Consider the following 25,596-nt stretch of genomic DNA (forward strand, 5'->3'; position numbering starts at 1 on the left):
TTTTATCATTACTCTTGTTAATTGATACTTTTTGATGCATTTCAACACAAAGGTAATCTTTTTATTGTCATTTTTTTTTCCCAGAGAGAATAATTGGTGCCTCTGTAGATATGAGAATAATTTCCCCATATCCCTTTTCTGACACTTCCTCCTCTCTCCAGAACAACCTTGTCAGAGGAATGACATAAAGAAAAGGAATCCTTGCATAATGTTTGATTCTGAGGCAACCTAACTGCTGTCCTGCCCCAGCCCTCCGTATAGTAGGCCTGTTGAATCACATGGTCTGTTTTTCATCATATTATGCATCAAGGTATTTGCATATTTTTAAAATTCTTATTAATCAGTTCTTTGTTGGCTGTGTAGTATTAATGTGAACAAATGTCAACACCAAGTCCTTTCTGGTTTCTGTGGCCTACTTATATCTCTATTATAAAATGATCACCCTGTGCCTGAGTTATGTGTTTGTCTTCCCTACGAGACTGTGAACTCCCTGAAGGCAAGGCCTACATTGAATTTTTAAAAATTCTTAGCATCTACATAAAAAACAATGAAATCTTGCCATTTGCAACAACATGGATGGATGTAGAGAGTATAAGGCTAAGCAATATAAGCCAGTCAGAGAAAGATAAATACCATATGATTTCACTCATATGTGGAACTTAAGAAACAAAACAAAGGGGGGGAAAAGGGGGACAAACCAAAAAGCAGACTCTTAATAACAGAGAACAAACAAGAGTTACTGGAGGGGAATTTAGGGGTGGGGAATGGTGAAATAGGTGAAGGGGATTAGATGTGCACTTGTCTTAATGAGCACAGAAATAAATCCATGCTTATAGGGTCAAATAATCTATGACAAAGAAGGCAAAAATATACAATGGGGAAAAGACAGTCTTTTCAACAAATGATGGTGAGAAAGCTGGAGAATTATATGCAAAAGAATGAAACTAAACCACTTTCTAACAGCACACACACACACACACACACAGACTAACACACAAAACCTCAAAATGGGTTGAAGACCCATGGGTGAGACCAGAAACCATAAAACCCCCAGAAGAGAACACAGGCAGCAATTTATTTGACATCAGCTATAGCAACATTTTTCTAGATATGTCTTTTAAGGCAAGGGAAACAAAAGCAAAAATAAACTGTTGGGACTACATCAAAATAAAAAGGGTATTAAAGAGGGCACGTTCTGCATGGAGCACTGGGTGTTATACGCAAACAATGAATCATGGAACACTACATCAAAAACTAGTGATGTAATGTATGGTAATTAACATAACATAATAAAAAAAAAAGCTTTTGCACAGGGAAAGAAACTATCAACAAAGCAAAAAGGCAACCTACTGAATGGGAGAAGGTATTTACAAATGATATATTTGATAAGGGGTAAATATTCAAAATATATAAAGAACTTATACAACTCAACCCCCACCCCCCCCAAAAAAGGTAAGGGGCAGTCACATTGAAAAATGGGCAGAGGACCTGAATAGAAATTTTTCCCAAACAGTCATTAAAATGGCCAACAGACACATGAAAAGATGCTCAACATCACTAATTGACAGGGAAATGCAAATCAAAACCACAATGAGATACCACCTTTTACCTGTCAGAATGGCTAAAATCAAAAAGACAAGAATAACAAGTGTTGTCAAGGATGTAGAGAAAAAGGAACCCTCATGCACTGCTGGTGGGAATGTAAATTGGTACAGACACTGTGGAAAACAGCATGGAGGTTCCTCAAGAAATCTTAAATAGAAATAGCATATGATCCAATAATTCCACTACTGGGAAAACAAAAATACCAGTTAAAAAGGATATATGCACTAGTTCAAAAGGATTATTGCAGCATTATTTACTATTATTTATACCAAGATATGAAAGCAGCCTAAGTATCCATTGATAGATGAATGGATAAAGAAGATGTGGTGTATATATATATATATATATATATATATATATAAAAATCTACAATAGAATATTATGCAGTCATAAAAAGGGATAAGATTTTTTTTTTTTTTTTGGTCATTTGCAACAACATGGATAGACCCAGAGGATATTTTGCTAAGGGAAATAAGTCAGACTGAGACAAATACCATATGATTTCACTCATATATGAAATCTTAAAAACAAAGCAAATGAGTAAACAAAAAGCATAATCAAATCTATAAATACAGAGAATGAAGTGATGGTGGCCAGAGGGAAGGATGGTAGGGGATGGGCAAATATATGGGCCAGGAGGAATGGGAGATATAGGCTTCCAGTTAAGAAATGAGTAAGTTGGGGCACCTGGGTGGCTCAGTCGTTAAACGTCTGCCTTCGGCTCAGGTCATGATCCCAGAGTCCTGGGATCAAGTCTCACATACGGTTACCTGCTCAGTGGGGAGCCTGCTTCTCTCTCTGCTTGTGCTTTCTCTCTCTCTGACAAATAAATAAATAAAATCTTAAAAAAAAAACTTTATTTTTCACTCATGTTTCTTTAAGTTATACAATATTTGAATAAATTAAATAATTAAAAATAAAAGAGTAATCAAATAAGGTTGGATTTATAAAGGGCTAAATTATGGGTAACTTTCAGGGACAAACATTTGTAGAGAGTTAGGGTATTTCCAATTTTGCATGTGTGCAATAGAATTATTGTGAAACTAAAACTAAACTAAAACTTTCCTAGTGATTTTAGCTTAAGTTTGGAATCATTCTGTTCATTTCACATTGAGGTGTTGAGAGGTTGTGCCATTTGTGGAGTTTTGTCAGGATATATTCAGTGATCATCAGTTTGCATTTGCACTTATATGAGTTGGGGAATTTGTGCCTAATGCTGTTTCACAGTCACTATGTTGGGAGCCAGGATACAGTTTTAATACTATTGACTTGAATGCAGCTTCAGCTCCTCTTTCTAAAATTTGGATTAAAGTGCAAGTCAACAGACTTTGGGTGGTCTCATCCTTACCCCTCAGAGAAGCAGATCCATATGACCAAACTCCTTCACAGTTTGGCAAGACAGTAGTCTTCTCTCATGAGACACCCAAGACGAGAATAGCAAGGACATTAGAGGTCAGCCCTGAGGTAGGTTGCCAGAGCTCATGTGGGCAAAATTTGTCCAAAACTGGCTTTCACTCTCTCCAGCCTTAACTCATGCTCCTAGTTGTTTCCTTTTTATAAAAATGAAAAATTATGAAATTTTCCATTGAGGTCTCAGAGGAAAATAGAAGAATAAAATAAGGATGCCAAAGAGTTGTAGAAATGTCAGCAAGTAAAAGAGCAAGCAGTATGGCATCTTTGTGCAATGGTGGCCATGTTGAGACTTTGCATCTTTGCTATTGTCATTGCTGGGCACACTTGATGGGGGAAAGATCTTGGCTGTCATTAAACTTTAAAAAGAGGATTTTAATTAATTAAACATTAAAAAGAGGATAGCACTCATCTAAAAATATGTGTTTCCTAAAACTCCATTTCTTGGACAGTTCTTCAGATCATTTCCATTCATGCTCAAAATTTCTATGACATAATACCTCAGTGTTTTCAAAGAAATTAACCTCTATGCTTGAGCTTTGTTTTTTATTATAGCCTGTATAGCCTTCAAGTCCCCATATGTGCTGTCCCTTGTGTGCGTATGTGTGTGTGTGTGCACGCACCACGTGTGTGTGTCTGGGTGTCTGTGTCTCTGTGTGTGTGTGAGAGAGAGAGAGAAAAAATCTCTTGTATTTGTCAGCTTTCAGTCTGATGTCAAGAAACAAACCTAGTGGAAACATCCCATCTGTGATTTGTTCTCCTATTCTTTCCTATAGAATATGTAGTATTTATCTACCTTGGGTAGATTTTAAATGTGTGAGAACATAAAACTGTAAATTAAAAAAAAAAAAGTTATATGTCATGCTCACCTTCCAGGCCTAGTGCTTGGCTGGCTAGTGAACTTTTCCACCTTCCAGGTGCACACCCCTGATGTGATACATACCTCATTCATTGGTTTTTCATAGATGTCCTCCTGCCAAGGGGCAGATTTTGCTTGAAAAGCATCTCGCTGGAGAGCCTCTAACACCTTTTTTGGAGTGACAAACCCATACTGAGCTTCCAGCAAAGCCAAGTCCATTTTTTCAGCTTTTAAAATGCCTATGACTTCATCTCGAGCCTGTAGGAACAAAAGCCATTTCAGAAAGCTTGCTTTATCTACCAGCAGTCTCTGAAACTGATTTCTTGAGAGTTGAGTGCTTTTTTTCTTCTATTTCTAATATAAACAAATCCTATTTCTTTATAGCACCTTTTACAAAAGGCAGTAAAATTATGTCCCTTCATCCTTCTTAAAATCTAATTACACATTATTAATGTTTTAAACGTTATCACTATACAACATTGGGGGGACCCCACATTTTTAATTGTTTGACAAGTAGATAACATGATACCCTTAAATGGATTGACATTTGAATTTTGGGGGGTAGGAAATAAGACTCTCCTATATGTATAGTAGCTGTTTTTAGGTTTTTATATAGGTTAATAATGCTAAGGCAAGTCTAGGAGCCAATTTACATGGGGTATAAAAGTGCTTCTTATTATTTAAGCCAATCTAGAAGTCATTGTTACTCATACATGCCTGGGCATTGAAGCTCATGAGCAGCCTGGGCAGAGGATGTGATCTTTCACATGGTGCATGCCAATTGCATATCATAATGACAGCCCTTTCAGATATGATTAATTGCCCTTTCAGTTGGCAGAAGGGAATTCTGTATATGTGTACTTTCTTTGATGTACATACAGGTATGAACCATAGATAATCTATTTCCATGGCAGCATACACACCAAATTCACAAGAAGCCTTCTCTTTGAACATGGGGATAATTCTAAGCCAGCTGACCTGCAATTCTCCTTCCAGAATGCTCAGAAGAAATAATAGGTCATCTCTTGAGAGGTCTTCTCCATGGTGACTGATACCACCGTGTGACTTAGGACAGGGAACAATTGCATCTGACTCACTGGTGGGGTCTTTGTCTTGCTGTCTCTGCTTCATGTCCGCAGGCCCTTGGAAACCATGGTCTTTACTATGTCTTGGAAATTGCTTTTGGGCTGAGCCCTCTGTGTCACTGCTTCTGGAACGCATTCTTTAAAGCCTGGAAAGAAGGAAAACAATTTGTACCTCTTAATGGAAGTGGAGTTTTAATAAGGGCACCTATTACTGCTTTAACAGGTCTGCACTCTTGCTGTATTTGCTGCAGCCAAAGACTCGATCTCTCTGAAGTCTACAGCAGAGAACACCCCTAGTAGATTCATAAATCACAGTTTTATTTACACTTATGTTTTTAAAATCAACATTTTAAAAAAAGGTGTTCTGCTTTGATTAAGGTCACTTATATCCATGGGTAAACAGACTATATTTGAACTTCATCCACCAAGTATTTCATGTCAGGGATCCAGGTCATACCTCCGACCACAGCCTAAGTGTTTACTTGAGTTAAGATGTACTTAACATAATTGTAAAATGGTAAATTTGCTAATTGTTCTAACTTTCTGCAGATTCACATTATAGTATTTCCTTTGGAAGTTTAAAAAATTTTTTAGAAATTTCTTAGTTTTTAGTGCTTTAAAATAGAAGCATCAGAATTACTGCTAGAAAATACCTTGGGTTACTTAGTTTTGACAACAAAGTCTAATATTAAAGGAATGAAGGCTTGGTCCCTGGCTGTATCCCTGATATTCTGCTAAAATTCCAGATCTATCCTTGGACACGTCAAGGATTTATAGTTAGGACACTCATCTCCAAAATAGGGACAATTCTGCCTATAGTAGTTGGCCATTATGGAAACAATTAAAATAAATTCATATTTGAGGTATACATTAGCTCACATCTGATTATATAATTATCCAAATTAATTTATAATAGTAAGAAAAATTGTCCCACTTTTGAGATTTTTAATGAAATGACAAGTATCAATTGAGTTTATAGTCTACTTCAATGATGTACAGATTATTAATTTTACTTCTAAAATCTTGAAACTTTTATCATCTTAGTGCCTTGCTTTTAGGTTATAATAATATTTCTTTTTTCCCCATACATTCTATAATAATATTTCTTTTAAAAAATAATATTTCTGGGGCACTTGGCTGGCTCAGTCAGTGGAATATGTGACTCTTGATCTTGGGGTTGTGAGTTCAAGCCCCACATTGGGTATAGAGATTACTTAAAAATAAATAAATATATATATATTAAAAAATAGTATTTCTTTAAAGATCTGTAAAACTAAAGCATACAGAAAAGTGTGGGAAGTATAATGAATCACTAGATGCTACCACACAAATTCATAAAATCTTAATTTCCTATATACATTAGAAAATAATTTTTTAATGTAAAGTATTATAGATACAGGTGAAGCTCCATATTTATCTCTTCCTTAACCTATTCTCTACACTTCCCACCCCAAAAGTAACCATCTTGAATTTGGTATGTATATTCCCATACATGTTTTATACTTTTTTTGAATGTGTGTATATATATTACTAAACAATATATAGTATTGCTCTGCATATTTTCAAACCTTATGTAAATAACACATTGTATATTGCTGAAACATGCTTTTTCATTCTGTATTTTCTAGATAGATTCTTCCTTATTCCATTTTACTATCAATGGATGTTTAAATAGTTTACATTTTTCTTCAGTATTAGAAGAAATGCTGCAATGAACATCACATTTTTTTCCTGGGTACATGCATTTCTCTGGGAATATTCTTTAGGACATAGGAGTGGGATTTTAAGGCTGCGGAGTATGTGTTCTCTCAACATTACTAGGGATTATTACTCCTCTAAGTGGAATATCAATTGACAGCAGAGTATTAGAGTTCTCATTGCTCCATATCTTCATCAACACTTCTATTATTAAATTTATAGTTTTTCCCATTTTGGTAAATGAAATGGTATCTGTCTTTTCAATTTGCATCCTATAATTTTTAGTGAGATGGGCATCCTTTTTTGTGTTGAAAGGCCATTTGGGTTTCTTCATAAATTGCTTGTTCATGATCTTTGCTCATTTTTCTTTTGTATTGGTTGTCTCTTGCAGATTTGTAGAAATTCATTACATATTGTATACAATTACCATTTTGTTGATTATATGTTTTGCTATTGTCTTTTCTGGTGTGTAGCTTGTATTTTCACTTTACTTATTGTATTTTATGGTATAGAATTTTAAATTTTAATTTAGTCAAATTTATCACTTTTTAAATTAGTTTTTCTTTTCTTATAATTTGCATTAGAAACCAAAACTTGATCAGTGGCAGTGTAAAAGAGTGTGAAGACCATGGACTCTAGGACCATACTGCCTAAGTCAAATCTGTACTCCATTATTTATTGGCTGTAAAACTTTGGGCAAGTTACTTAATACCTTTTTTCTCATCTGTAAAATGGGCGTGATAGTAGTAGAATATTTGTAATCTAAAGTTGCTGTGAGGATTACATGTCAACACATGTCAAGTGTTTGCAACATGCCTGGTATCAAATTAGCACTCTAAATAAACATTGTCTTTTATTAATACTATTATTAACTTTATTTTTTTTCCCAAAAATTGTACAGTGAGTCTATACTACGTTTATAGTTAGGGAAAAAATTAGCAAGTATATTTGATTATCTCTTTCATCTAATAAGATGTGAGGTATGAAGAGAGAAGGAAAAAAAAAAGGATTGAAAGAAGAGCTTTGTGTCTTTGCTGAGTACTCTGTTTAAGAAGTGATTCTCACTAGGGGCACCTGGGTGGCTCAGTCAGGCATCCAACTCTTGATTTCGACTCAGGCCGTGAGGGTAGTGGGATCAAGCCCCATGTCAGGCTCCATGCTTAGTGGGGAATCTGTTTGAGGATTCACTCTCTCCCTTGCCCACGGCCCCTCCCCCAACTCAAGTCTTCACTTTCTCTCTCAGATAAATAAATCTTTAAAAGAGAGAAAGAGAGCGAAGTGATTCTCAACAGCCCCAGTTTGCTGGTACCACTTGAGATCCCTGAGTGTCAGAATAGTTTAGAAACCTTGAGGACTTCTGAGCCAGCCAGCTAGGCTTTATTCATCCCTCCACCCATACTTCAACAAGCATTTATTGAAAGTCCACTATGTGTCATGTACTAAGTTGGTTATTTATGTTGTGGCTTCCTTACTTCCCTTAATATAAATGATACACTTTTACTCGAAAGGTTTATAGAAATAGTTCCTAAAACTGGGGTTATGAGAAGTGCACTGAAGTAGACAGAAGTCAAATGAAAAGAATTCAATCACAAATCAGCTGTGGGACTTAGTTAAAACATTGACCCTCTGTGAGCCCAGTGTCCCTAGTTGTGAAGTGAGGGAGATAGGGAGGTGATCTCTTTGACCCCTTTCCCCTATGGTATATAATAATTCTTGCCAGTGTGCCTTTCTTCTAGCACAGGCTATCAATAGTATATTTAGATGAGATGGATTTGTGGATCTTCATCTTATAGAAATCCACAGAACTCTAAATGCTTCATGTGGATATGCAGTAAACCAGGTCTGATGATTTCCACCAAGAAAGAGATTATAGTTAAAAGACAATTCTTAAGGAAATAATCCCAATAATAATTTTCAGCTGAGAATTGTTTTTTTAAGTTTGCACAGCTAATAACTGGCAGAACTGGGATTTGAATCCAGGCAACCTGGCTCCAGAACCTGTACTCTAAAAATCATGCCATAATGCCATTAGGCTGTACTGCCAAAGACAAACAGTTACAGACACCTTGTCTGGAATGAATATAGACACCCTATCTGAAACATGCTTATAAACATGCTTGCTAAGTAATTACAGTACAGAAAAACAATGATCTGTGATAGTAGTTATCACAGATTCTTCCCTAGATAGCTGAGGAAGAATTCATTTATTTGAGAAAAGCAAAGCATAGAGAAGTATACTTTTTGTGTAGGGATGGAAGGTTGAGGATCTGTGGGAGATATGACTGTGGAAAACCCCATTATATGTATATTTATGTATATATAAATAATGTTTATATACTAGCATATTAATATATACTATATACCTTATTAAAACATGTATATGATATATGATATGAAAACATTCAAAAATGAAAATGAAAAATATTAATTAAAAATAATATATCTAGTTATTTTTTCCTACCCCATTGGATTGTCTTGAGCATTCCAGGAAGAGGCTTGCTCTGACCTGTAGGAATAATGGCAGGTTATTAACGTAGACTAGATATATTTAAAATTGATAACTATTGTGCTAGCTTCAACAGCACATATACTAAAAAAATTGATAAAACAGATAAATATTAAGTGCCACTTTATTTATAGATGTATTCACACATGAAGGACAGGACCACCCATGTCTTCTGTCCAATATTATTAATCTCCATTTAGGTCTTCCATGGGGTATCTGACCTGATGCTTCATACATAATGGTTATTCAACAAGGTGACTGGTTTCTTCTTCTACTTTGTGGCCTACCCCAAAACTTAGGTAGTGGCTAAACAATAACAGTTCAAAATTCTGTGGTTCGTTCTGCAGCTTACGTCATCTTGCAGCTCAACTGGGCCTAGATGGTCTAAGATGGGCTTATTCACATTTCTGTCAGCTAGTTGGGCCAGTAGACCTCAGCTGGATCATCTTATCTCTGCTCCGCATGGGCTCTCAACCTCTCAAGGCTAGACAAGGCTTCCCCACATGGTGGTCTCAGGGCAGCATTCCAAGAGTACGAGAGCTGAAATTTTAAGGCCTCATTTTTATTGTCAAGAGAACATCACAAGGCCAACCCCAATTCAAGAAGTAGAGTCAGAGATTTCATCTCTTGATGGTTGGAGCTGCAAGGTCACATTGCAGAGGAATAAAAGGGTTGGGAAGAGTTAACTACAGCCATTCTTTTAAAAACTGTAGGTCTACAACACTTACAGATTCAGATTTTTGTGAAAATTGAATAAATGTCCAGTTTTTTGTTTCATTGTTGTTGTTGTTTTTAAGTAGGCTCCACACCCAGCATGGAGCCCAACACAGGGCTTGAACTCACAACCCTGAGATCAAGACCTGAGCTGAGATCAAGAGTCAGACACTTAACCCCCTGAGCTACTCAGGTGCTCCTAAATGTCTAGTTTAAAAGGGGTAAAATATATCTGGTTCTTTAGTCCTTTAGTTTCTTGGATGCATAAGGTTTTGTGGGGAGGTTTTAATGATTTCTGTGATGTATTCCTGTGCTTTCTCTTACCTACATATTCGTGTGTGGAAAAATAGCCCTTTTCTTTAAAATTTTATTTGAGACAGAAAGCGAGCATGAGCGGGGCGGGGGGAGGGGGGTAGAGGGAGAAAGACAAGCAGACTCCCCGCTGAGCAGGGACCCCAGCGCTTAATCCCAGGACCCTGAGATCGTGCCCTGAGCCAAAGTCAGACACTTAACCTACTGAGCCACCCAGGTGCCCCACCAGTAGCCTATTGATAAGAATCAACTTGTAATCTGCTGCTAATCAATAAGGATTCCTCTGGATTAATTTTATCCAAGATGTGCCTTCCAGAATTCCAAGATAATGTAAGCTTCTATTTAGGAGAGTAGTTTAATAAGCATTTCTCATAAGTACCTTTGAGTTAAAGTCAGGCTGAGCTGCTGCAGAAAACTTGAATGAAACTCTGTATACATCCCAGCTTCCCTTGCCTCACTTTTAAGGTGAAATCTTCCAGGAAACCACAAGTGCTTTGGCAATGATGATATTTATAAGTGATAGAAAGGAATGACCTGAAATATTTTGATACTTCGTTTATTCTTTTTTAAAGTGATTAGAGTTTTTCAAAGACTGCTAATCCCTTTGGGGCTGGGGTTGGTGGCATCAACATTCTTAATGGCATGCACATTGGATTTGTGAACAGATCCATCGTGTGCAGACTTCTGGTCTACTGAGGTGTTATATGTCTCCGCATGTTTACAATGGTGGAGTTTCCTTGCCCTTGTGCCAACAACCACAAAATGATCAGTAATGAGAAGTAATTAAGTATGGAGGGGAAGAAAACAAAGACATGAATTTCATGATACTTCATGCTTTGTATTATCAGTGACTTCATTGTTTCTCTTGGCAAATTTTTAATGCATCTGTGCTTGGCCCAGGGGTGTGTACTGAGGAAAAGAAAAGTTTTGTAATAACAACCATGGTTTGGGATTTTCAGGTTACCCACCCGCCCCAAGAAAAAGGATTGTAAAGTTGCTTTTGTTTATACCAAATAACGATGCCTTGCTCTTTTCATACAGTGCTAGCAGTAACATAACGTCTGATGGTTTTGGAAAGAGAAATCCTGCTTAGTTGTCAGTTTAACATAGCCCAATGCATTATCTGTGACTATAATAGCCATAGAATGGCAGCCCTCAGGAGTCTAAGAGAGTGATAGATGGGAATTCAGGAAACCTGGCTTCTGATCTCAGCTCTGCTTTTAATTAGCCGGGCTCTGGGTTGTCATTATAAAATGATGATATTGGGCTAGGTTGGCCCTAAGAGGTCATTTAGGATGGAACAAGGACCAGGGGTTCTTTCCTTTCACTTCTATTGTGTTCCTCATCCCCTAACAGGTTCCCTGACAGCAGGATTCAGGCTTGAGACTAGATGATCTCTGAGGTCCTGGGGCTTCCTATTTTAGAATTATGTGATTCTCTGTTGTCTTGTATCTATGGATACAAATATAGTTCACTTGGCCCTGAGAAGCAGATTCTGTTTTGTTTTCCTATGTGGTGACCTCGGTCAGTTTTTCTTGGGTTTAAGCTGGTTGAAATCATGGTGGATCTTTGGTAAGGATGTGTCCATGCAGGAGAAGGACAAGTAAAGAATTTGCAGCTATTTACTTAAGGAAACAGCCAAATGTAAATAGTGGCCTATTCAGCCTCCAATACACACAAACTTCTAGCCAACTCCTTATTATAAAAATTAAATTTTCTTAATCATTCTTTACTAATTTTATATATCAAAAATTGCTTATTATACATAATTGGGTGCTGTTTAGACATAATTTAGTCTCCATGTACCTGTTTATTTTCCTGTTTGAATGTTGGAGAAGAGGATATTTTATTTGTATAAAGGAACCTGAAAAAGCCTCAGTAAAAGAAATTGGTTTTGGTCTTGATCACTTACTGTGATACTGAATTAGCTGATCAAAACTCCAACTTAAGGAGGAAAATAATAGTAATAGCAGTAGCTTACATGTATTCAGTACTTACCAAATATAGGCCTGTTCTAAATGCTTTCCTTTGATTAACTCATTTAGTCTTCACAAAACTGTTATTCATCTTCATTTTGCAGAGGAGAAGACTGAGGCTTATAGCTGTTAAGTAATTTGCTGAAGCTCATACTGCTAGAAAGTAGCACATCCTAACTTGGGCAGACTGGATCCAAAGTGTCCAGCAAATTACTATACTCTCTCTATTTAGGATCTTATAAGAAGACATACATAGTAAAAGAAAAACCCTAGTTCAACATCAAGTTATTCACAAACATTTATGAACTACAGGTATTGCGCTAGGTAATTTGTTCTAGCTTATTTTTATACCTGGGTGTGGCATAGGCATAGCATAATAGAAGGAATATGGGTTTGTGGAATTACATAGATCTGGGCTTAAATCACAGCTCCAATATGTTAGCTCTATGGCCTTAGACCACACGTGGTTACTAAACCTCCCTGAGCCTTCAAATATAAAATGGAAGTAATGGTACCTGGTATAAGAGATTTATTATTCATGCTTTGCGAGCAAAGGCCCCCTGTTTATGTCTGTATCCCTAGTGCCCAACAGATGGGGACATCAGCAGGGATTCACTGAATGATTGAATCATGCAATCCTCAGCAGAGCTGGTTGGATCTGAGTAGGAACTTCTTCATTGTAAAGATGATTCATCTGGCTAGAAAGTTAGAAAAACAGTATCAGGTGTACCTCGTTTTATTGCACTTCATTTATTGTGCTTCACAGATAACTGCACTTTTTACAAGTTGAAGGTTTGTGGCACCTCTGTCGAGAAGGTCTAGTGGCACCATTTTCCAATAGCATTTACTCCCTTTATGTCTCATGGTCACATTTTGGTAATTTTTGCAATGTTTCAGGCCTTTTCATTACTATTATATTATTATGGTGGTCTGTGGTCAGTGATCGTTGATGTTAGTATTGTAATTATTTGGGGGCAGCACTAACCACACCCATTTAAGATTATTAACTCAGTCAGTGTATGTTGTGTGTGCTGTGACTTTTCTCTGTCTCCCTGTCCTCAGGTCTCCCTATTCTCTGAGGCACAATATTGAAATTAATCCAATTAGTAACCCTATAGTGGCCTCTCTAAGTGTTCAAGTGAAAGGAAGTGTTGCATGTATCTCTGTAGAATGATTGAGCTTAGTGAGGAAGGCATGTTGCAAGCTGAAAGGCTGAAAACTAGACCACTGTGCCAAACAGTTAGTCAAGTTGTGAATACAAAAGAAAAGTTCCAGAAGGAAATTTAAAGTGCCACTCCAGTGAACACATGAATTGATAAGAAAGCCAAACAGCCATATTGCCGATATGGAGAAAGTTTTAGTGGTCTAGTTAGAAGATCACGCCAGCCACAACCTTCCCGTGAGTTAAAACCTAACCCAGAACAAGGCCCTAACTTGTTTTAATTCTATAAAGACAGAGAGATAAGGAAGCTGCAGAAGAAAAGTTGGAAGCTAGCAGATGTAGGTTCATGAGAGTTAAGGAAAGAGGTCATCTCCATAACATAAAAGTACCAGGTGAAGCAGCAAGTTGTCCAGAACATCTAGCTCAGATCACTAATGAAGGTGGCTACACTAAACAACAGATTTTCAGTGGAGATGAAACAGCCTTCTATTGGAAGAAGGTGCCATCTCTAGGACCTTCATAGCTAGGGAAGAGAAATCGATGCCTGGCTTTAAAACTTCAAAGGACAAGCCAATTCTCTTGTTAAGGTACTGCAGCTGGTGACTTTAAGTTGAAACCAATGCTTATCTACCATTCCAAAAATTCCTAGGGCCCTTAAGAATTATGCTATAAATGGAGTAAGAAAGCCCGGATGATAGTACATCTGTTGCCAACATGGTTTACTGAATATTTTAAGCCCACTGTTGAGACCTACCGCTTACAAAAAGAGATTCCTTTCAAAATATGACTGTTCATTGACACTGCACCTGGTCACCCAAGAGCTCTGATGGAGGTGTGCAATGAGATGATTGTTGTTTTCATGCCTGCCAACACAGCATCCATTCTGCAGCCCATGGATCAAGGAGTAATTTTTTTTTTTAAGATTTATTTATTTTAGAGAAACTGCGAGCAGGGGAGGGGCAGAGGGAAAGGGAGAGAAGCAGACTCCCTGATGAGTGGGGAACCCAGGGTGGGGCTCTATCCCAGGACCCTAAGTTCATGGCCGGGGCCAAATCAAGAGTCAGACGCTTAACCAACTGAGCCACCCAGGTGCCCCTCATCAAGGAGTAATTTTGACTTTCAAGTCTTATTATTTAAGAGAGAGATTTTATAAGGCTATAGCTGCTCTATTTAGTGATTCCACTGATGAGTATGGGCAAAGTACATTGAAAACTTTCTGGAAAGGATTCACCGTATTAAACACCATCAAGAACATTCGTGATTGATGAGAAAAAGGTATCAACATTAATAAGAGTTTGGAAGACGTCAATTACAACCCTCATGACTTTGAGAGGTTCGAGACTTTGGTAGAGGAAGCAACTGCAGATGTGGTGGAAATAGCAAGTAGAATTAGAAGTGGAGCCTGAAGATGTGACTGAATTGCTGCAAGCTCATGATAAAACTTTAACTGCTGACGAGTTGCTTCTTATGGATAGTGGTTTCTGGAGATAAAATCTACTCCTGGTGAAGATGCTGTGAAGATTGATGAAATGACAACAAAGGACTTAGAATATTTCATAAACTTAGTTGATAAAGCAGTGGCAGGGTTTGAGAGGATTGACTCCAATTTTGAAAGAAATTCTGTGGGTAAAATGCTGTCAAACCACATCACTTGCTAGAGAGAAATCCTTCATAAAAGGAAAAGTCCATTGATGTGGCATACTTCATTGTTGTCTTATTTTAAGAAATTGCCACAGTAATCCCAGCCTTCAGAAACCATCCTGGTCAGTTAGCAGCCATCAACACTGAGGCAAGACTTTCCACCAGCAAAAATACTATAACTCGCTGAAAGCTCAGATGATGGTTAGCCTTTTTTAGCAATAAATAAAATATTTTTTAATTAAGGTATATGCATTGTTTTTTTAGACAATGCTACTACACAATAGACGTAAACCTAATTTTATATAAACTAGAACACCAAAAAATTTATTTGACTCACTTTATTGCAATATTCCCTTTATTGGGGTGGTCTGGAACTGAACCTGCAATATCTCTGAGGTATGCCTGTATTGAGAAACTAATAAGAAGTAGCTTATAGGTATAGACCTCTTATCACAGGCTAAGTGCTGTTTTAACGGCTTTGTATTATCTTATTTAATCTTAAAGAGTTTTAACCTAAAGTAAATGCTGTTAAGAAAAGGCTTGGTGAGGGGGCCTGGGTGGCTCAGTCATTAAGCATCTGCCTTCGGCTCACGTCATGATCCCAGAGTCCTGGGATTGAACCCCACGTCTGGCTCCCTGCTCAGTGGGAAGCCTGTTTCTCCCTCTCCTGCTCCCCTCTGCTTGTGTTTGCTGTGTCTCTCTCTGTCAAATAAATAAATAAAATCTTAAAAAAAAAAAAAAAGAAAGAAAAGGCTTGGTAAAGGTAAATTAAGGGTGGAGACTCTCATAGATATCAAAGACATGACTATCAGTATCAAGGTAGTGCTGGTGCCTATACAAAATTCAGAGAGTGTGTGTGTATGTGCACACACTGTGTAGAGAAGTGACTCTAGATCCTCAAGACTTACCAGAAATCTCCAGTTAATGTCACTGAATTTTGAAAATGTTTGATTGTATATACCCTGACCTTAGGCCTCCTTACCCCCACCTCCCCACATACACACATAAAACGAACTGAGGATCCGCTATATGCCTTCTTTTTATTTGACAGCACATTTAACAATCATTAGTTCTGATTTTGTGTATGTGACATTTGCTATAAGCAGTGTCATTTAAATTCAGTTCAGTAGGAAATTTGGGGGGAGAATTATTCTAATGACAAGATGGCTACATAATGCAGAACAAGTCTGTGCTAATTGTTGCATGCTCATCTCCAAGGGACAGAGCTGGCAGTGATCCAAGGCCTAAAATTTGAATGTGTTTAACATCCCATACTTTGCTGAATTTAGGGAATATGCTGTCTGCTAGCTTTACATTTCCACTTGGATTTTCCCATCTTTCTACATGGAACTATTCAGCTATAACTTAGTTCCCTCAAAGGAGAATGGAAAGAGATGTAGTAAGATTATGGGGTTCTCAGCAGAGCTGGTTGAGCCCTTAATATTAACTGCCTCATGGTAAATGTGATTCATCTATGAAAATACTGGCTATAAATAGATGTTAATAGTGCCCGGTTGCAAAAACAGCCAGGTTGTGCTAGCATGGCCACATTAGGGAAAAAAATCTTGTTGAGTATTTTATTTGGTTTCTCTTAAAATAAAAAATAAAAATTTCTTTCCTTTTATTGCCCTAGCCACCCACATTTGAAGACACTAAATTCAGCCAACTGCAATAAAGCTATCTAATGGCTAAAAAAAGACACATTGAGAAACAGATAACCTAATTTAGCTTCGGCCCCTTTATTTTTTTTTCTTCTATCTTCAGTAAAAATCATTGAAACATTTCCTTAATGGTATTTTTTCTTGTAGAGAGAGCATGGTCAAGACTTCAGAGAGGGGAATGGAAGTTGGGGGGGTGGTGATTCAGGCCCATATTCCCAGCAATTCTGTGTCCTCATAGAAAGTCAAAATCAAAGAAAGAAAAGAATCAAATAGAAGGTTTAGAAGGCAGTGTAGTAGTCATCTCATCCATCCCCCACAGTACCCAGCAATCAGTGTTTTCTGTTATCACCTGCTCAGTTGTTATGCGGCTCTAAGTGTCAGAAAGTACTTCCTTTGTGAGCTGAAATCCAATTCCCAGGAACTTCATGCATTTATCCTGCTTCTACCTCCAGAGCTAAATCAAACAAGGCTATTCCTTGTGCCACACCATTAGTCCTTCAGTGGGAAGGGCTCTATTTTTTCCAAATGAAACATTCTCAGCTTCTTCAATGACTTCTCACACCAAGTTATCTAGTCTCTGTCACCCAACACACGGTCTCACACACACATTTTGATTACACCCCATTATACCTACCTACTCTTCGTTAGGCCAGGTTGTTTCTTAAAGAAATACATGGAGTAGTTGGGCATAATTTCCCAGATATTAAACACAACTAAAGCAGTGAATTGGTGAGTGTATATATTTAGGGAAGATCTCAGTAGTTCTTCTGATGTTGGGTTTCAATTTGAATTTTAAGTGTAGATCAGAAATTTGATAGTAAACATTTAATAAAGACTTATTCCAGTTTAGCTTATCAGGTGAGTGCTTATAATAATACTTTCATGATTACATTGCTTGATACATCAGTAGATAGGTAATTGTCCTGTTTTGCAGTATAAGGAATATGAGATTCAGAAAGCTTAAATAACTTTGGCTAATAAACCTTGGGCCAAAGATGATGAAAACTTAGGTGTTCTGACACCTCTTTCTGTCCAGGCTCATGCTAGATTAATCAAAGCTCACACTTTTTGTTGTTGTTGTAAGCGTGTTCTTTGGTTGCTTGTTCACTAAGTGCTGTAGTCAGAGAAGCTGCTACACTGTAGATGCAGAATAAACAGCCTGCCAATGAGGTCTAATAGAGCAGACTTACATCATGGCTTTTCTTAGCTGTGTGTTCTGAAGAAAGGACAAAAAGAAATATAAAAATCTCAGAGTATAAATAGTTGATTTATCCAAATTTTCCATTACAAATCAGTGGCTCTTTAAAGATTCTTTTCTCATTTAAGGTTGACACAGGGCTGGGAATGTTTTCCAGATCTTTGTAGAATGAACAGAAAAAGAAAATTATTTAAATATAGTCCAAATTAGCTTTAAATACATTTCTAAATGCCACACTCACAGTACTAGGTCAGAGCTCTTGAAAATCATGATTCTTTTAACAGTTTTCAAACTACATCACTTTTCATATTTTTTCCAACTCTGCTCTCTGGTTTTTCTTAGAAGCACAGTGATATTGAGCCAGTCATTTAACCTTTCTATTCTCTTTGAATTTTTGTCCCTTTGGCTCTTGGAACCAGTTTTGTCAGATCCCTTTATTCTGCAGCTGAGGCCCAGGGAGGTTAATTGATGTGCCCATGGTCATGCCTAGAGCCCGCACCAGAATCCTGATCTGGCCTATAGCTCTGTTGATGTTTCCGCAGCAACAGTGCATTTTTGGAAACCAACTCCTGTTTCTTCCAGCTCTCGGAAGGTATGAATCCTAAAAGATATATATGCATCTTTGAGAGTACCCAGAGTCTCCCACAAATTTTATTTTTCTCAACCTCTTCTTTACCCACTAGGTGACTATAGGCCTGAGAATGCCTTTAGGCCTTCTCTTGGCTAGACCAACCCAGCATAATAAAGAGCTCAGAGGTGGACAAGAGGTTCAGAAATCAAGAGTTCACATCTACAGATTTTAACATGACTTTCTCCTTTCTATTCTTTTTTATAAGGACCTGTGACTAGAATAGAGAGATTGTTCTAGAGAAAATGTTCCAACTGGTAAAGTCCCTGGGCTGTACTCAACCTTGTAGTGATTTTACTTCCCCTTTCCCAGCATTTCCCTGTGCTCAGTTTATCTTCCTGTAATTGAGAGAAGGTTTAACTCCTTGCCTCCCAGGCATATAAGTGTAGTCTGACACATTTATAATTTCTCTTACTAGAGGAAAAGAAAGAAACTGACTTTTGTAAAACTCCAGTTCTCTGCCAAATGATATGATTCATACTTTCTATTCTTTATCTCTTTTTAAAAATTCAGACACATGGAGTTAGTATTATTCTCATTGTTTTACAGATTAAAAAAACTGAAGTTTTGAGAAGCTCACAACTTAGTGTGGTAAAAATATAGGTTCAAGATTAAATACAAAATACCAATAAATAGTATAAATCATGTTCAGTGGACAAAGTGTTTGGGGAGCATTTGAGAGGAAATGACTACTCTGCCAAAGGGATTCAGTGTAAGCACCTCAGAGGGAAGTTGGGCCTTGGAGTATAAGAGTGTCCAAATCATATGTACAGATTGAAGTTAGATGAAAAACACAGTATGTGGTGAATATCAAATCATCCTTATGGCTGAAGCCAAGGAGCTATGACACTCTTTCAGAATAAGCTTTATAAGGAGGTGTTCTTTGGTGAAAGGTGAGGATAGAAAGGTGAACCATGGACACATGTAAGGCTGTTTACCACAAGGCTGTTCATAATAATGAAGATGAAACAACCAAATATCCAACAAATAATAGAGAATAATTAAATAAATCCATGGGATATACAGTACTGGCCATTTAGGCTGCCAGCAAAAGTCAAGTTTTCAAAGAGTATTTAATAATATGGGGAAATATTTTCAATGTATAATGATAAGGTAAAAAATTTTTTTTGGAAGAAGAAACTAATTTATTCGGTCACACTGCTTTCACATTTTGGAACCTTTTTTCAGAAGAGAGACAAGGATGAGTGAGACTAACCTTGAAAGTCATTAACAAGGCAATAGAAGGTTACCTTAATAGTAGTTGATGTGATTATCCCTGGGGTATGAAAAAAGACGACCAAGGAAATTTGAATGTGGACTATGTATTAGATGATGTTAAGAGATGGTGTTAAGAAGTTATTGTAAATTTTATTACATGTGTTGATGGCATTGTGTTTATATGAGAGAATGTCTTTTTTATTTTTCCAGATACCTAATGAAGTATCTGAGTGTGAAATGACATGATATCCTGGGCTTTACTTTTAAGTACTCCAGGAAAAATAAAAGCAGGGGGTAAGGTAAAGTAAATATGACAAGGTATAATTGTTGATTATAGATTGTTGAAGATGGGGGATGGGTGCATGGGCTTTATTATATATTTTTTCCTACTTGTTGTATATTTGGAAATGTTCATAATAAAAGATTTAAAAAGAAAGCACCAGGGACACATAGTATTGGATGCATAAACATTTTAAGAAATGGTCCTTTTTAGAAAGAAAAAAAAAAGAGTGCAAGGTGGAGATAGAAAGAAGACATCAAGGATTGTGTGTCAGGCAGAAACAGAGAAGCCGAAAAGCTATATCCCAGGAGCCAAGCAAAAATTATTTCAAAGAGGAGAAAGTTGCTGTGACCTCATTTTAATAGCATTGACACTGGTCAGAACAGTTTTGGAACTCCACTTTTGTAGTTTTTTATTTTGGAATATCCCTCAGCCATGGCAAATTCTGGTCCATTAAAACTGAATTTGACTTCTGACAATGGGGAAAAATTTTTGAAACCAAATCTAGTGAATCAAGTTAGAGTTTGGGTCACCTAATAACTGTTTTTGGTCAAAGAACCGATTGTGACCTTAAAATAATGGGGTTGGCTTTTGTATGTGGCCTTTGAAAGGGTTTTGAAGGCATTTCCAGACTATGTCAGCCATGACACTCTTTCAGAATAAGCTTTATAAAGGAAAACCTTTGACAAAATGACATGTTTGAATTTATAACTTAGGACTTTTGTTTTGTTTTTAGTATTCCATCTACTCTAGTTACATATCAAATCTTTGGTGTCCTAGAACTTCTGGTTGTGTTTTAGAATCCCAATATAAGCAAAGAAGTAGGAAATAGGATGGTGTATGGCAGGAGAAGGAACAGTCTTTGGGGCCAGCCAGGCTGAGTTAAAGCACTGCCTCCGTTACCACATGCTGTCCAGTTCGATGCAAGTTACTTCATTTCTTTAGGACTCTGTCTTGCAGCATTGTTGGGAAGATTCAAGATCGTGTGTGTGAAGTACTATGCCCAGTGCCTGGCATATGACAGGAATGTAAAACTCACCTGGTGGAGATATAATGATACAATTTTATCTCTTGGTTCATTAGGCATGCCTTCCCTCTTGTGATGAGAAAAGAAATAACTAATGGATTTTAGCATCATGAGGAGAGTATATTACTCAGCCTTACCTTGCTGAACAGGGGTAGTTCTTTTAGTCTGTGCTAAACTGGTATTCTCAGAGAGTGAGTAATTTTGTGCCTTGCCAAGATGGAGAGTGGCAAGCTGAAGAAACTGGATTTGGCCAGGAACTGGTGCCTGTTATTTAGCAGAGAGGCCACAGGGAATTACGATCCTGGCAGTTTGGAGGGGCTTAACATAAAGTGTCTGGCTTCTTGGTCCTAACTGGCCATAACTGTTCCACACAAGATGATGAAGAGCACTGATTCAAAAAGGTATGCTTACCCATGTTCTCATTAGCATGCCTCTTCCACCCACCATGACTTTTAAAATCGTTTCTTAACACAGCATTACATAGTAGGAACACAAAACTTACTATCTTGCTGGCCAGGCACTGTGCTAAGGCACTTTATACTCATTATTCCCTTTTTTGCAAGCACTATCAGGCATATACTATTAATCTGTGCTTTATGGGAGAGTTTAAAGAGGTTAAGTCAGTCCGCTTCAGACCACAGAACTGGTGACACAGTAGGAATTCCAGTTGGCTTCAGAGCCCACCCAGTCTTTGTAAGCCTACATTCTATTGCCTGAATTCTTTCTCATTTGCAATAATGCTCTGCTTAAAGATGGGAGACACATCTCCTCAGCATTCATGGTACAGTTTTGACTACATCAGCAAAATCGAAAAGGTCAGTGCTCTTTCACCAAAGACCTGCATCATGACACGGTGATAGGAGAGGAGAACATAGCATAGGGAGAAAGGAAAAATGTGTGGACTTGGTCTGATATGAGGGCACAGTGTGAATTAAGGTCATGTTCCTTTGCTGCTTTCCATTACTCAACTTATTCTAGGTGGTAGGAAAGAAGTTGTTAATGAGGCTGGAGGTCTGCTTAAGTCAAGAAGCATGAAGGAGCATCAGAAAGCATCAAGAAAACCACATGCAGCCATACTTGCCCTGGGTAGTATGGCTTTTGCTAGACCCTGTAAGTTTGGGTCAAACTGCTTTCAGGATTCTTCAAACTGACATCAGGGCTGTCCTCATGTCTTCTGACAAAAGGGTCAACCAAGCCCTTTCTGAAGCCTCTCGGCCCATTATCTGTATGAAAGAGTGCTTTTAGGTGCTCTTTATTTAGTACAAAGCCCCCTTTCCAGCTCTGTTGAATAGATCTGGACTTCAGATGCTCCAGAGTCCATGGGACTGGGATAGATTGAGCTTGGGGATTTTACCCACCATGTGTGGTTCCATATAGCCCTTTGTTAGAAAGTGCCCAAGGCAGCCAAGAGTGCATGTTGACCAAGGAGGTTGGCTGCTGCTAGGAGTTATAAGTAAATAAATGGATGTCAGAAGCTTACAACTAAGGGGGAGAAACAAAGCTTCATTACCCTCCCTTGAGCATGTTGCTTTGGATGTTTTGGTAATGACTGTGAAGCATTTACACACAGACTAAACTAAGCTCTTTGTGTTCTTTGCAAGGTGGAGAGCTTGCCAAGTCAATTTCAGCATGCAAAGCCCAGACAATTATTCTTTTGGCATTTAGGGGCCACCCCGGTTTTCTCTGGAGTTGGGGGCGGGCAGCCTGTTGACACAGGAAGGCTTTATAAGGAAAGAGAAGGCGACTTTATCCCACACTTTTTAGAAAAGAACCCCTTCCCCTCTATATCAGGGTTCTTATGTCCCTACCTTCTATGCCATGTTAAACCTCTGTCACAGAGCCAACAGAAGAAACCCCTAGGCTCAGAAGTGCCACACACACTTCAGTGCCCACAGCATGTGACTCATTCGTAGCTGTTTTCATTTCTTCTGCTTAGCACCTCACCATGAAATTGTGTATTTCTTTTATAAGTGTGTGATAGTTGTATTTCGAATGATAACCTTAGATAAAGTTCTTGAGATTATGGTCTTGGTTCATTATATATTATATGCTTTGCAGTAATGGTTCTCAACCTGTAAACCTGGAACCCCTGGGAGCTTTCAAAATTGTCAAAGGGTTCTTCCAATCTGTATTCCAAAAGCATTTGTATTAATGTGTTCCCACAATAGCTGTGGATACTATTGTGATGATGGCATACAAGTCATTTAAATATTTTCTGAATTTGTTGTAGGCTTTTTTGGTTATATCTTTTTTCAGTCTGTCAGTAGGAAAAGCTACAAGTACTGTGAATGGGGAATTAGGAAACTTTTTGTTGGAAAAGGAATTCTCATCCTGGAAAGGATGGATAAACAGTGTTCAAAGGTCTTTGTTATAGCAGCTAAATGTGAGGCTCCTGGCTTTTTGTTATTGAGCCTTTCAGTGCTATGATTTCCCTGATCCACATGGTTTCGTGTCTGGATCAGAACTCCCTGTTAGTTGCAGTTGCAGCTGAGGAGAGGGCTGAAGGCATTTGGCCTTACAGACTGTAGATCTTAAAAATTAAAGGGTGCATTTTTTTTTTAATTAGTGTCATAAGAGACTTCATGTATCCACCCTACTCTCTTTAGTACAAGTTACCATACATACCATAATTACTTTCAGGTGAGAAACAATTATAGTTTGCCTTCGTGGTGGCTAGATGCTGAGGCCTGCATCCAGAGTATTTTTTTTTTTTTAATCTTCAGTAGAGACTGCTGCTTCCAGCACATTGGCTGTAGTTTTTAAATAGAAGTTTGCTGGCTCTATGATATAAAGCACCAAATTGCCAAGTGCAGGCACTTTCTGCATCAGAGGAGTACAGCACATTCGTCGCACAGGTGCTAGCACTTGCCTGTCTTCTGCGATGAGTGCTTTATTATTGTTGTTTTCTTCTCCCTTGCCTGTCAACATTTCCCTTTTTTAAATAAAAAAAATTTAAGTAATATGTCATATGTGTGAAGCACTGAAAATAGGGAGGCAAGCATAAAGATTAAAAAAGTTTATCCTTGCTCCAACCATGCTGAGATTTCTACTTTTCATCTTTCTCTATAGCTTCTTGTAGGCTTTCTTCTTTTCTATGTGTCTTTTATAATTTGCATGCTGTTTTGGGAACATTATCCATCGTCATTATTCTTCCATGCCACAATTTCTAATAGCTGCATAGTACTTCATTGTATGATGGTGCTGTTATTCATGTAATCATTCTCCTATTACTGAATATTTAATCATCATCTTCTAGGTCCTTCCTTCCCTTCTCCCCTCACTTTCACCTTAGAGCCCAATGGATGTAGAAGGGATCCAGAACTAACAAGGAACTTTGACCACTTACCTCGACTTTAACTGGCTGGAATCCCTGAGAACTGTCCTTGGCTCAGAAAAATATCTGTTGGTTGTTTTAAAGTCATGATTTTGGCCTCTGCAGGATTTAATCACAGTTCATAATTGCTATTCTATCTCCTCTCTAAATTCTTTCCCCTTTACCAAATTAAAAATATGAAAAATATGTTCGAACACTTTTTAAAAGGTAAAAATTTTCATAGTATATGTAAATCAAGCCATCATGCTGTATGCCTTAAACTTATATAGTCATGTATGTCAATTATTTCTCAATAACACTGGGAAAAAAAAGAAAGTAAAAAAATATAAATACAGAAATCCTAAGAGGGGTGGCTCAGTCAGTTAAGCATCCAACTCTCAATTTTGGCTCAGGTCATGATCTCAGGGTCATGAGATCAAACCCCGAGTTGGGCTCCACACTCAGCCAGGAATCTGCTCGAGATTCTCTCTCTTATCCTCTCCCTCTGCCCGTCCCCCTGCCACCCCGCCTCTCTCTCTGAAAGAAATAAATCTTTAAAAAAGAAAAAGAAATCATAAGAGACTGTAAGAGTAGACCATTGTACCATCTCTTCAAGCCCTGAAAGTTGAGAATTTGGAAATGAAATTGAAATTGGAATATGTATCCAAGTAATTCATCTTTAACAGTTTAAGGACATTTATTTTCACAAATGTTTTTCTCTTCATGGAAGAGACTGCTATTACATTTACAGATTACTTCATTGTGTAGACTTTAATTCAAAAGATGAGAATTGGACTTGGGGAATATATTTCAGACAAAAGTAAAAGCAAAGCTGTATAGACATTGGTGATGGTAAGAAAAGAAATATTTTTTCCTTTTAAGGCAACAGCATTCTGTTTCCAATCTCTAGAGTGACTATGTAATCATGTTAATATTCCTTTGTTATCAAGAGACAGTACTTTGTCTGTAAAACATGGCTACCAAGCAATGTACAAAAAGTTAAATTGTTACATGGCTTAGGATGTGCAGAGAAGGACCAAATTGGCCTAGAAACTGTCTCAGAATCATAAAACATCTTCAGAATTGGAGGAGCATGGAAATGGGTTTGCCTGGCTCTTCCCAGCAGGTACTGGGGAGGGGCATCTTCTCTGTACAACCTCCCTGACAAGCACACATCTGCTCTATGAGTGCTCATTTTTCTTAACTGTATGGTCTTAACTTGGCCAGTTCTTTCAAGATGTGTCCCGAATTCTTTTGCCATTTTATTTCCCAGGATGCTGTTATGAGGTAAATGCCATCTGAT

General features: G+C 37.7%; 2 protein-coding genes across 6 annotated transcripts in view; one reads left to right on the top strand and one right to left on the bottom strand.

The window, feature by feature from the left end:
- The window catches only part of CMSS1 (cms1 ribosomal small subunit homolog), a 380,673-nt gene that overhangs the window by 115,807 nt on the left and 239,270 nt on the right, over positions 1 to 25,596 (top strand). The gene's annotated exons all lie outside the window — the stretch shown is intronic.
- The window catches only part of FILIP1L (filamin A interacting protein 1 like), a 300,285-nt gene that overhangs the window by 115,347 nt on the left and 159,342 nt on the right, over positions 1 to 25,596 (bottom strand). For all 4 annotated transcript variants that reach the window (XM_064584418.1, XM_064587904.1, XM_045902741.3 and 1 more), the window contains exons 2-3: positions 4,853 to 5,105; positions 3,959 to 4,132 (exon numbers count right to left, since the gene is read on the bottom strand). In XM_064584418.1, coding sequence (XP_064440488.1) covers positions 3,959 to 4,132; positions 4,853 to 5,095 — 417 coding nt within the window. In that variant the 5' untranslated portion in view covers positions 5,096 to 5,105. The remainder of the gene's footprint in view (positions 1 to 3,958; positions 4,133 to 4,852; positions 5,106 to 25,596) is intronic.

The sequence above is a fragment of the Mirounga angustirostris genome, unplaced genomic scaffold (genome assembly GCF_029215605.1).
Source record: "Mirounga angustirostris isolate CCGP_5_RB_7025 unplaced genomic scaffold, mMirAng1.0.hap1 SCAF_1, whole genome shotgun sequence".
Lineage (NCBI taxonomy): Eukaryota > Metazoa > Chordata > Mammalia > Carnivora > Phocidae > Mirounga > Mirounga angustirostris.